At 39.2% G+C, this 14,109-nt stretch overlaps 1 protein-coding gene across 1 annotated transcript; it reads right to left on the bottom strand.

Moving 5' to 3' along the window:
* On the bottom strand, positions 1-9,901 carry cabcoco1 (ciliary associated calcium binding coiled-coil 1; the record flags this gene model as incomplete). The annotated part of the gene is made up of 8 exons (XM_083688222.1): positions 1-84; positions 3,925-4,062; positions 5,060-5,173; positions 7,134-7,206; positions 8,928-9,072; positions 9,242-9,411; positions 9,579-9,676; positions 9,830-9,901. The coding sequence occupies 8 exons, from the start codon at positions 9,899-9,901 to the stop codon at positions 1-3; spliced, it is 894 nt and encodes a 297-aa protein (XP_083544348.1).
* Positions 9,902-14,109: the final 4,208 nt, after the last annotated feature.

Raw genomic sequence — 14,109 nt, 5'->3', positions numbered from 1 at the left:
CTATTTTGAGGAATCATTTTTCAGCCGCTCTAGTCTGGCACTGTAGGTCTCCTCTTGAACTCGCAACTTCTCTGTAAATTCTATCTGTAATCACAAAATAATTCAATGAGTTAATTTAGTATGCCGTAGTGATTCTTGTTTTGATATTTGCATAGTATTACCATAATGCTGAACATAGTGTCAGATATTCATAGATATTCAGAATGTCAGCGTCAGTGCAATATTCAAAATGGTGCATTTTTTCTGGTGCATGTTTTTCTATCCCCAAGATCCTTCCATTTATTGTACTGCACTGTATTCTGCAAAATTAAATGGTTCCAATCCACTTATGGAATTCACCCACAGCTTTTCCGACATTTGCCAATTTCAACATTTATACCATATAAGGGATGATGAGATCCACATGCCTTTTGAAACTCCTGGGAACTTTCGCAACTAAAATAACCCCTCTGAAAAAAAATGGATGTTATTAAATATCGTTTACCAGAGAGCAGCAATTTGGAATGGCAGACAATCCACATCAAGGTCAAACCCTCACACAAAACTGTATAAAGTAGGGGAGACCAGGGGCAATTGTACCAATTTTTAACTCTATTACTCAGAGTTAAGTAATACAACTCTATTCTATTACGAGACGTCATTTTTTTTGATATAAGAAATGTACATCTGTCTACTAATCATTCATACCATTTATAGGTCTCTATAGGAGACGGTGTGATGACAGTATTGATTTGAATCCAAGAATGCTGATGTTACATTCGCCCCTGTGCCCGGGGTCAATTGTAACACCTAAAAAATACACCAAATAAACTCACTTTGCTCCCAAAATGTTTTGCTGTTTTACAGTTCTACGAGTTCCCAGTCAAGGCAGTGTAGAGACATGGAATTAGTATAAGTAGCGGCATTTTACAGCTCTGTAATGGTCTCTAGGTCAAAACGGCAACTGATGGTACTCAGACCATACCCGTTGACTTTATTTGCACTCTACAATCCCAAAGCTATCAAAATATAGATACATTATATAGATATAAGCATATTTCTTCTTTTGGCTCTATACTCCAAAGGTTTGGATTTGAAATCAAACAATTACTATGAGGTTAAAGTAGAGATTTGCAGCTTTTATTTGATGATAACAATTGGCTTGACAGGGGTTTCTGGTTAGTCAGGTGTGTTTCATCACATCATTTGTGCAGGCATAAGGGAGCTTTCAATATCTAGTGTTGATTCTAGGCTTTGCATTTGCCTTTGGAGTTAGCTATTGATGTCTGTCAGCATTAGGACCAAAGAGGTGTCAATCAATGTCAAGGAAGCCATTATTAGGCCAAAACCCCCCCCCAAAAAAACAACAGAAAAATAGCTAAAACCTAATGAACAGTTTGGAACATCATTACAAAGAAAAAAATAAGCACTGGTGAGGAATCGCAAACAGGCTGGTAGTGGATGACCAAAGAATGCTCACCATAATTAAGAACACCTCCAAAACAACTATCTCACTGATCAGGAACACTCTCCAGGAGGTAGGCATCAGAGACTACAGTACCATCTGCAGAATATGTCGCTAGACAAACTACAGAGGCTTCACTGCAAGGTGCAAACCACTAGTTATCCTCAATAAGGATGGTCAGGTTACAGTATGCTAAAAAGTACCTAAAAAGCCTGCAAAGGTCTGGAAAAAGGTCTTGTGGACAGATAAGATGTACTATCTAAGATGTATTATCATGTACCAGAGTGATTGCAAGTGGACATTTTGGAGAAAAAAAGGATCTGCCAAAGATTTACAGCATACCACCTCATCTGTGAAACATGGTGGAGGGGGTGCTATTGTTTGGGCATGTATAGCTGCCACAAGAACTGGTTAACTTGTCTTAAATGATAATGTTACTGCTGACAGTACACTGAAGTGTACAGAAACATCTTGTCTGCTCGAGTACAAGCAAACGCCTACAAATTCATTGGATGGCACAAGTCAATCTTCTGATTTAAATCCAATTGAACATGCATTACATTTCCTGATGATATGTCTTTAGGCAAAAAGACCTCAAAACAAACAACAAGATGGCTGCAGTACAGGCCTGGGCAGAGCATCACCAGAGAATATACCCAGCATCTGATGGGGTCAATGGGTCCCAAACTTCAGGCGGTTATTGCATGCAAAGGATATACTAATCATGAGTAGTTTATTTGGACATTATATGTTTTTTACCAATACTTTTGGAGCCCTGAAATAGGGGGAGTACGTTTAAAAGATCTTGTGCTTTTTAAATGGTGAATCCATTAAATGAATTAATTAATTAAAAAAACATTGAATTAAAGCTAAGAATCTCTACTTTGACCCCATAGTAATTGTCCGATTTCACATCCAAACTGTTTGAGTCGAGTTAAAAGAAGACAAAATGCTTCCTCTTTCCAATACTTATAGAAGACACTTCATGTAGCATTTTCCCCTTAAAAATGTCACTAAATAACCATGCTGAATCGTTACTTATGATGCATTGGCAGTATGTGACAATGCATGCACCTGCCAAGACCCTGCCCTTCTGCCTGAATTTGCATTTCTAGGCTAAATAAACAAAATAACGACTACTTTCAACCACACACGTCCTTTGTTTCAAGGTCATGTAACTAAGACATTCGCTGGAAAAAAACTTGAAAATGATTGACGGATTCATTGGAGAAGTTTGTACTGTGTAGCCACAATAGTGTGCACCCTCACCCTCGGTGGGAGCTGGTGGGGTAGTTTAGGGAGAAATACAGTGTATGGTATCCATGACTTGGTTTTCTGTCACAGTATAAATGTACAGCTGCTGGTAAAGCACTCGTTTCAAGTGTCTCCACTGGCTGGCTCATTTCCATATTCTTGTGTATGTGTACATTTTCAAACTAAATAATGGCTGCACTTCAAATCACAAAAACCTTTGCTAGTTTTAAGGTCATGTAACTCAGAAATTCGCTGGATAAAAATGAGAAAATGATGGACAGATTCATTGTTTCAGTTTGAAGTAGTCTGCACTGAGCGTGAGGGGAGGGAGAGAAGAGGAGATACACTCCCATTGCAGAGAAAAGGGGGCACAATCTTGCATATGGGGCCTTTATAGCCCTGTTACATTTGTCCCTGGTCTCCCCTATCCATACTCAGATTTTTCTCTAATTGTTTCATTTCCTTCAAAAACAAATACACTTTTGTAGCCTTCAAAAGTGATCTACTTTTGCTTTGGGAGTTCTTTTAGACTGTCATATATTATGAAGACCTAAATTTAGCATTGAAATATGTAATTGACCTCCCAGAGATAGAGAAGCAGAATATGCCCGGGAGAATGGATGGAAATAGCTTGAGTTCTGCTGTGGATCATTCACAATCAAGATGCACACACTGAGTGTATATGCAGGGTTTCAAATTACAGCCGACCCACTTAATAACATCTAGACAAAGTCACTGCAGCTGTTCAGCCCTTTGTCAAACAAGACCCAGGACTCTTTAGTGTTATTAAATGTCTGCTCGCCTGTCCTATTTAAGGCCTTCTCCAAATGAAAACCTTTCAGGCTTTTTACAACTTGATGCCTGAGCACGTAGTCCAAACCAGCAAATGAAAACCTTTCATGCTTTTTACAACTTGATGCCTATGAGCACCTAGTCCAAACCTGCTCTCCCTGTTTGAGAGAATCCAAAATATTCAACTTGTGTAAGAATGTGAAAGACAGGAAAAGGATTATTTCTGCTGCAGTAAGCATAACTACATTAAGACAGATCAGTTGAGATGTACAGCACAGAAATTACTTAATTCATGTTATGCTTGGCATTATCTTCCAACTCTGTGGATGAAATACCAGCATAAAATACATCTAAGGACCTTTTATATAATAACTGTAGTTATTACTTAAAATATACAAAATCCTGAAGGGTTTAAATTCAGAATAGCATCATACCTGCAAGTTTCCCAACAACTCTGTGGTCATTTCCCCAAGCACTTCATTGACATCCTCTATGGTGTAGCCTTCAAAGGCATCCCCCTTCTGCACCTCTGTTTCATTTGTTTCATCTTCCTCTTGATTCCTCTTCATCACCTGGATTCAAACAACACTTTTATAGAAATAGCCTATAGTGTGTGTGAGGATTTCTGCAGTTTGGTTAAGCAATATGCATGTGTTTGACTTCATAAACTATTACATTTTGTTAGTGTAAATTCAAGTACAGGTTACTCAAACGTGAAGGTGTTGCTATAAGTATTGTTTGTACAGTGATAGCCTAATCATAGATATACTGTAGTTGGATAAGTCAGATTCAGTCTCAACAGAAGTGAGACAGTGCCTACCAGTGGCCTTTTGTAAAATAGCAAGGCAATTGACTTGTGATAATACTGCTCTATGTAATTGCATTTTATTTTCCATTAAATAAATTCAGTAAGTCATAAACGCCATGTTAAAAGTGATTTTGGATTATGGAATTCTCTTATCACAATAGATAGATAATTTATTATGTTGCTATTATGTTAATAAAAAATATTTACTTTCAACTTCCATCCAGATAATAAGTCAGCTGTTAATACCACTGTCCAAAGAGCTCAGATTACCCCCTAGCCCCTACACCTTGGATCCTGGAGGAGATCTCAGAGGATGGGGGTAGTTTCAACCCCTAGCCCCTACACCCTGGACCCTGGAGGAGATCTCAGAGGATGGGGGTAGTTTCAACCCCTAGCCCCTACACCTTGGATCCTGGAGGAGATCTGAGAGGATGGGGGTAGTTTCAACCCCTAGCCCCTACACCCTGGAGGAGATCTCAGAGGATGGGGGTAGTTTCAACCCCTAGCCCCTACACCCTGGACCCTGGAGGAGATCTCAGAGGATGGGGGTAGTTTCAACCCCTAGCCCCTACACCCTGGACCCTGGAGGAGATCTCAGAGGATGGGGGTAGTTTCAACCCCTAGCCCCTTCACCCTGGACCCTGGAGGAGATCTCAGAGGAGGGAGGTAGTTTCTGCAATATTGCTTACACCTAACCTCCTATATCTATGCAAGTGCATAGGGTGTGGAGGTGGCAGTTGGTTTGGGATTCATTCAGGTACCTCTTCCTGCTGTTCAACAGGGGGCGGGGCCATGTAGCAGAAGTACACATCAGCCTGCATCCCCTCCTCCAACGGAGCCACAACATCTGACGAGCTGATGACCTCAATAGTCCTCTGAAATACAAGGAGTCTGAACATTTAGTTTATACTGTGGCAAATGGCTGATATTGCTTCATCTATGACCTTTCACCTTATACTTATGGCATATACTGTACAAGGTAACATCGCATCACATTTTCCTTTTATGCTTTGATAGCACTGTGAATAAAACATATTCTGATTCTACAATCTAAGTTCTTATGATTCTTGGTCAGAGCATCATTACTTTGAATGTGATTATCATTGGAAAAAAATGGGTCTTCTGCACACTTTCTCCACATTATGTTTGTTGTCTTCAGGAAGTGAGCATATTCATTGTAAACAGACCTTGTAAACCCTACACCAAAATAAATACAACATCTAAATCATTTCATGACATCCAGGGGGCCATATCTATAGTGGAGTGCTTGACCTAGAATCTGTATCTGATCTGTATAACAGCACAGCACTCCAAAGCAAACATCATTACCAGCTCACAACAGCAAGCTTAGTCCACGACAACAGCAAATCCATGCCTTGTCTTCAAAAACATGTTGATATAAAAAAAAAAATATTACATTCTGATTTCTATGTGAGGCTGAATATCATCAATAACAATCATATTCCAAACATATGAACATGAAGGCCCTCTTCCTGTACTATCCTATGGTATAAACATCCCATAATGATTATATGGCAATAATGAGAACATAAAGTGCAGTGCATTATCATTCCTCTGGTGTTGCCTAATAGAGTGGAAGGGAGAGATTTTCACCAATGTTGTGGTTCATTATCAGGTACATAGAGCTCTAAGTGCTCTGGTCTTATCTGCTTCTGTGTTAGTAATCACCTAAAAAATGAAAACCACCAGTGACCCTCCTTGACCCTATTCCAACATCACTGTTCAAAACATGCTCAGCTGCTCATCCAGTTTGGTACCAACCTGTTCAACAAGTCCCTCCCCACAGGCAGGTGCCATCACTGTTTAAAATCACCCCCCTGCTCAAGGAAACATGCTCTGATCAAGACCTTCTCTCAAACTACAGGCCTATTTCCAACCTCCCATTTACATTCAAAGTCCTGGAGAACATAGTGGAAACTCAGCCTCACTCACACCTCTGTGCTAACCAGCTTTATGAGGCTCTCTGGCTTATGCACAGTACTGAGACAGCCCTGGTGAAGGTTGTAAATGACCTGCTCATGGCTGTAGGATCCCCACAATCCAGGTCTACAAAGCCCTAAATGGCTTCGGACCTGCCTATCTTTCGGACCTACTCTATGAACACTATGAACCTCAACGCACCCTATGGTCAAGCCACACCAAACTGCTTCATGCACCCAGAACCAAGCTCTGCACAATGGGGGATGGTGCCTTTTCCTCCCACGCACCACATCTTTGGAACTCTCTTCCTGACCATCTAAGGACTGTTCAGACTGTTGGGGCTTTTAAAGTAGGCCTTAAGACACATCTTTACCGGCTGACCTACCCTTCCTCCAAGACTTTGATTGCTGCTTTTATGATATGGTTATGTATATATAATCAGAGATGTCTGTGTGCTGTTTATATCCTGATTCTGTTTTACAACACATAACTTTCAAACAACTCTTACTCCGAAGTCACTAACTCTCAATGCTGGGAAAGTAGGACTCATGATGATGTCATTCAGACATCTGTGATAATCTGTGGATGAGTCATTCTACAGCAGTCTTGGGATGATTTGTGTATATTGTTTGTGAAGCACGTCATTGAACTATCTAGGTAAAGAAATCATTTAATCAGTGTGTTTGTTAGAGATTACAGATACATTTATAATTAGGGACAAAAACAGGTAAGGTTTGCGTCTTGCCAGGATCACTGCCTTTCCAAATAATGCACTTGTTTTATAACTAAAATCCCACACATACTGTAGTAAATGCACAGACATTCATGGACGCATCCACCCACGAACAGAAGAAACATTAAACTGAAACTAGCATAAATGAGACAATGTCTCACCTCCATTCCAAGGAGCAGCTCCTCTCTCGGGTGGGTGAAGAGAAACTCATACAGTTTGTAGTCCTGAAATAGACTACAGGGAACAGGGGAGTCACGGTTAGGAACAGAAGATCATATAGGTCACACGAGTGAGGCACTGAGGAAGACCCTCTGTCTAATCTGTCTCAAACCAGGTCTAAATGACTTTAATTGACAAATTTACTTTGTAATTCTCTTCCTGGTCTACAAATTCCTAAATGGCATCGGACCTATCTGTCGGACCTACTCTCATCCCATAAATGTCCACTTCCTATGGTCAAGCCATGCCAAACTGCTCCATGCACCCAGAACCAGTCTCTGCACAATGGGGGACTGTGCCATTTCCTCTCACGCATCCCACCTTTGGAACTGTCTTCCTGACCATCTAAGGACTGTTCAGACTGTTGGGGCATCTTTACTTAAGAAGCATCTTTATTGGCTGGCCTACCCTTCCTCTTAGACTTTGATTGACCTGTATATTTTTTTTAAGAATCTTTCTATTTTATGTTTTATTTGATACATTTTGGGATTATTATTGTATAATGAAAAGTGCTTTATAAGTGTAATACATTATTGTTATTATTATTATTATTATTATTATTATTATTATTAAATGGACATAAATGGAAAACTTTTCACAGGAATAGACTGAAGATATCTATAATACCCTGGGCCATGGGATCATTAAAAGCCATGAGAGGAATTCACTGACAAGAGACTTTCTTAACCACAACATTGAATCAGTGAATCAATGACATTTCTCAGAAAATATCTTTCATTGGGAAAGAAGCTACAGCATGCAATTCTTCAAAAACAATGCAGTGATAAGAAAAAAGGACAGAAGTGATCTCGAGAGAGCCCTCTGAGTAATCTGATACATACAGTACGTGGGAAATGATATCTAAGCTCTCAAGAGGTATTGAGCAAACATGTCAAATTATGATTATGCAGACAAAGAAAAAGAAAAAAAAGAAAGATGATCAGTGAGCAATCTCTGGCTTTAATAAAAACAGAACCAGATAAAACAAGAGGACATAAGAGGATTGGTTCAATGCTGCATCTACACTGAATCTTGCTGCAATAAAGAATCTTTAAAAAAAACAGCAACAATACAGCATTACTGAGAGGCATAAAGAAGAGCTCCATAGAAACCTGAGACTAATGAGAACTAAAACACTGCTCTAGCCTTACTGCATCTGATTGTTCACCAAAAACAATCATATTTAGATATTGTTTATTCCTTTTACCGTGGGCTTCTTACTTCCCTGTCAAAGTTGCATAAATGACTACTTTGCAGAAGTGGTGAATCATTTAGACATTTCAATAGGCTCATACACTAACAACGTAGATCATAAAGTGGTGAATTTGACGGGGATACAATACTCCAGTTAAAATGAATAAACTTTTCATGACAACTGGGAAGGAGTGTTGTGCCAACATCACTAAAATTAATGGGGCCCGTATACCTCACCATGGCTTTTGGTAGGTTGCTTCACAAATTGACAATCATTACTTCCAGCAGACTGCAAATAATAAACGGTCCACAAGCCCTGTGTTTACTAATGAAGAAACATGTTACCTAATATATACCAATAACATACGCCATTTAGCTGACGCTTTTATCCAAAGCGACTTACATTGCAGTGAGTGCATACATTTCAGTATAGATGGTCCCAGCAGGAATCAAACCCACAACCTGAGCGTTGTTAGCGCCATGCTCTACCAACTGAACCACAGAGGACCACCTGAATTTTTTTTATATATTTTTTTTGTTACCTGCATTTGAGATAGTCAGTGATGGCCATGGCTTGCTCTGCATCAAACAACGGACTGGCATCAACTTCAGGTGCTGGAGACTGGCGAGTGCCTGCTATAGCCTTGGCATATTGATGAAAGTTATCAACAAATGGCATCTGCTTCTCTGTAACATCGTAAGAAGACAAGAGGTATGGCATTTATGAGCTTTGGGGTGGTCACAATAGAATACAGCAGAGAAACATCTGAATCCTAATAGAAACACAGTACTGGACAATCAATATACCACATTCCTAATTCTCACCACAAATATATACGTGTGTCAAGAAACGTACCTCTTATATTGTCTAGTAAGAGTTGCAGCACTGCCATGACGAATGAGATCTGCTGACACGTAAAGTTCATTTCTTTGGCCCACCAGAAGCCTGACACAAAGTAGTCTAACAAGGCTGCCTCCTTTAGACATGTCTGGTAGTTCTTAAATCCAAGTTTGTCCTCCAATTGTCTGGCGGATTTTTTAATTTTTTTTAAAGAAAGTGGTTATGGTTATACAGCCATGACAGAAAACACATTTTGTAGGCCTATAATTAAAAAGGAAGCACATTTGGTATATTTTCCTTCTACTTCAAGGTTCTGTGCATTTATTTTAGGCAAAAGGTGATAGTTTCTTACAGTTGCAAGTCTTCCACAGTCAAATCCAACAGTGTATTAATTTGTACATGGGAAAGAAGTTTCCATTGAGGGTTGATTTTTTCATTGGCACCTTGTTCCTTGAAAAGAGCACAACAGGTTGGTTCGGTTGGATAGCTGTCTGCTAAAATAACTGTTTAATTATCGTTAGAAATTAATACATACATACTGTATGGTCAACTATTATACCAAACCATTGTATTGATGGAATAGCTAATTATCTCGCAACCTACTGTGGAAGGAACGTCCTTATTAGCATGTTTATCCGCAGATGACCTGCTACTCTGTTTCACTCTGGCAGACATGTTGACATCCGTTACCTTGGTAACATCTTCACAGTGGGCGGGATATTTATTTCGTGCCTGTCTTGTCCGTGCTGCTGATTGGTGCTGGTGCTGATCCTGGATAATTGATCGGTCAACTTGGCAACTTTCTTTTTCTCTTTTTCATAACCATAAGGAGCACGATATAATATACTATTCACAAATTGAGTACAATTCAAGGGGGGTAGAAACAATATTACATCTTAACGGTCCCTCCTAAAGACCTCTTCACCCCCACTACCCCCCTGTACAAGTTTCTCTCCTGTTAATATTTTTTTGTTTTTGTTTAAATAAATAAAAATTCCTTCTTCTAGCATTGTGACTGCCAATGGCCCCTGGTCTGAGCATTGATTACTTTATCTTATGATGACTGATGGATAGATGATTCACTTACTAAAGCAAATGTATTTGTTTTAAGTCGCTTTGGATAAAGGCATCTGCTAAATGCTATAAATGTAAAATGTAAACGTATTACACATTGGGCATAACAAAGACACAGATTATATCAGATTGTAGGTCAAACAGTTAGAATATGCTTTGATGGCTTTTGAATTCTTTTAGTATTTTGTCTTGTAATATATTGTTCAAAATATAACGCACCTAAGGGCTTTCTCCTTGAAAGGATGATGCTAGGTATGTAAACTTCGAGCACCCATTGACAACATTTTTTTTAAAGAACTAGAAAAAGAAGTAATAGAAGAAACTTTGCAGGCTTTCAAAGTCTTATTTTGGTAGGAGAAAAGGTTTAAAGATGGTTTGGAACGATAGATTTGCTGGGTATTTGAAAGAAAGTGAAAGTCACATAGATATATATATATAGGCATATATAGATATATAGATAGGTAAGTTTAATAGGTATCAGAAAGCTTTGATAATTTTGAGTTTTGGGCTCATTTTACAGTTGAAATAGAACTGTGAATAGCTTAAAAGGTGTAAGAGCTGCAGTGATTAAACAATTGCATCTTTTGGTTTCCATAGACCTCCATGTTAAAAAGTGCACTTTCAAGTTTGTATAGTTTCAAAAGTTTAACAGGTGTCAAAACCGAAAGTCAAAGCAACGTGAGTTAGACCTCTCCGCACGTTTTAAAGTTGGATCGGTGTGAATAGATTACAAGTTGTAGAAGGTGGAAGAAATTGAATAATGATAACTATAAGTAAATAATAATAACTAGAAGAAGTTCCAGAAGAAACTTTGTGGGCTTGCAAAGTCTTATTTTGGTAGTGGAAAAAGTTTAAAGATGTTTCTATAGGTAGATACTGTAGATTTGCTGGGTAGTTGAAAGAAAGTGAGATAGTCTTCTTATGGTAGCGGTTAAGTTAGAGATGGTTTGGATGGATAGATGGTTGGTTGGTTGGTTGGTTGGTTGGTTGGTTGGTTGGATTGATGAATGAGTAGATAGATGAAAGATAGGATGGATAGATGAGAGAGAGAAGGTATAGAAAGATAAAAACAAATAAGAGGTTAATCAGTATCGATATACTGAGTGACACAGTAGTGACTGGTGAAAGGATGATGGCTAGGTAGTTGAAAGGTTAGGTAGATATAATGTTGGATAGATAGAATGTTAGATAGATATGTTAGAAGGTCCTAGATAGAATTATAGATAGATAGATAGATAGATAGATAGGATGAGACAGGGGTAGTTCAGTGGAGTGGGTAGAGAAAGAAAGAAAGACTGTTTATTTGCCATGCAATCAATGAATCACAATTCACAATTGTTGGAATGGGTCTTTTTGCACACACCCCCCCTGAGACAACACACACGCACTGCACACCCCCACTCCGAGACAACACACGTGCACACCCCCCCAGGGAGAACAGAGCGCTGGGCTCTGGGCACAGGGTCAGCCAAGTCAGCACCCCTGGAGCAATTCGGGGTTAAGTACCTTGCTCAAGGGCACAACGGCAGTGGTAGGGACCTGGATATGATGCCAGCAACCCTCCAGTCACCAGCTCACATCCAGATCCCTCCTGGAGCGGGGATCGAACCAGCAACCTTCCGATTGCTGGCCGGCCTCTTTAACCTCCAGGCTACCTGCCGCCCCAGAGAGTTGGTTGGTTGAGTGGTTGAGTGTAGTAGAGTTGGTTGGTTAACTGGATGAGAGTTTTTGGAGTTATAAAAAGCTTAATAGTTTAAAAAGTTGAATAGGTATCAGAAAGCCTTTATCAGGGTTGATGAAGATGTTCTGGGTAGTCTGGGTAAAGAAAGTGAGATAGTCTTATTATCGTAGTGGATACAGTTAAAGATGGTTTGGTTGGTTGGATGGATGGATGGTTAGGTTGGATGGATGAATGGATAGATGAAAGAGAGGATGGATAAATGAAAGAGGGGAGGTAAGATCAAAACAAGTAATCAGTTAATTAGTATGGATCATACTGAGTGAAGCAGTAGTTACTGGGAAAAGGAAGAAAGGATGATGCTAGGTAGTTGAAAGGGTAGATAGATACAAGGTTGGAAAGATAGAAAGTTAGATAGATAGTATGTTAGAAGGTCAAATATAGATAGATGGGGTAGTTCCACTGAAGTATTTCATTGGTATGTAATGGCTACTGTACTTTCTGACAAGGTTGCTGCTACTAAAAGGAGTATGTTGACACTTTGTTGCAACAACGTAGCTGTGTTTGCTGACCTCATCCTGCCCTGCCATTAGCGTCCAGTTACATTGAAGACACATTATGGAGGATTTTGCCTCTGGGGGTGCAGTCAGGAATACAGTCAGGAATAATGTGTGCAGAAATTACCTCATTGGTCAAAAAGGGGCACACCTCCCACTGTCCTTCAGCATAAGCTTATTTTGCCAAAGTGTTTAAGCCTAAAACTAAGGATTATGTGGTTTACTGAGGCAAGACATTGATTGATATTACGTCATAGGAGTATGATAACACTGAGTATAATACACTCAAGATTTGAGGTAAACAATTAGCAATTAAACTTCCATAGTGTATGAACATTTTAGGCATGGATGTTGGGGCAAAATGTTACTACCTGGTTTTGCATAAAAGAGTGTAAACTCCACCACTGTTCTCAGTTGATACCCTCTTGTCTTTCCCTGACTAAAACATCAACGGGCAAGCTGTTGGTGTTCTAGGATGAGCAACAACAACCATGATACCAGAATATGATAGATTATGAAAGCAAGTATACAACCATCCCTACAGTTATACATTATATGATGACATTGGAGATACTTTTAATATTGTCAGGATGGTACATTTTGAGACAGACATACTATTGGTTCCTAAACAAGGGATCAAAAGGAGACATTGGCATGTGAAAAATTGGCTGCACTTATCTGATCAATTCACCTTCAAGAAATTTTAATTTCAGAATATTATTTTAATGCTAAGGTGACATTTCATTCATGGTGTCCCATTCATTATATCAGAAATTGACTTAACTAAATTGTAAGTTATTGTAGAGTAATGTGTGTTTATTAAAAAAAAAAGAAAAAAAAGCAGAAAAAAGGTATAAAATAGCAGCTTGAGACAGATTCAGTGCAACCTAATATACACTCACTGAACACTTTATTAGGAACACTATACTGGGTAGGGACTCCCTTTGCTCTCAAAACAGCCTCAATTCTTCGTGGCATTGATTCCACAAGATATTGGAAACATTCCTTTGACATTCCGGTCCATGATGACATGATTGCATCATGCAATTCCTGCAGATTTTTCAGGTGCACTTTCAAGCTGTGAATCTCCCGTTCTACCACATCCCAAAGGTGTTCTACTGGATTTAGATCCGGTGACTGCGAAGGCCACTGAAGAACACTGAACTCATTGTCATGTTCATGAAACCAGATTGAGATGACTTTTGCTTTGTGCCATGGTGTATTATCATGCTGGAAGTAGCCATTAGAAGATGGGTAAATTGTGGCCATGAAGGGATGCACATGGTCAGCAACAATACTCAAAAAGGCTGTGGCATTCAAGTGATGATTCATTGGTATTAAGAGGTCCAAAGTGTGCCAAGAAAACTTTCCCCACACCATTACACCACCTCCACCATGAGAAGGTGTACAGGTGTTCCTAATAAAGTGTTCGGTGAGTGTACATTTTAGTAATGGGTGAGTAACATCAAGGTTAAATATTTGCAATCAAGAATTCCTAAATATGTTTTAGAACAGAATATATACCACCGACATTTGGCAACTATGCAGAAAACAAATGCAAAAGTGCAAATGTG

The sequence above is a fragment of the Argentina silus genome (genome assembly GCF_951799395.1).
Source record: "Argentina silus genome assembly, chromosome: 16".
Classification (NCBI taxonomy): domain Eukaryota; kingdom Metazoa; phylum Chordata; class Actinopteri; order Argentiniformes; family Argentinidae; genus Argentina; species Argentina silus.
The sequence above is the reverse complement of the archived record's forward strand: the minus strand, read 5'-3'. Positions and strand labels throughout refer to the sequence as shown.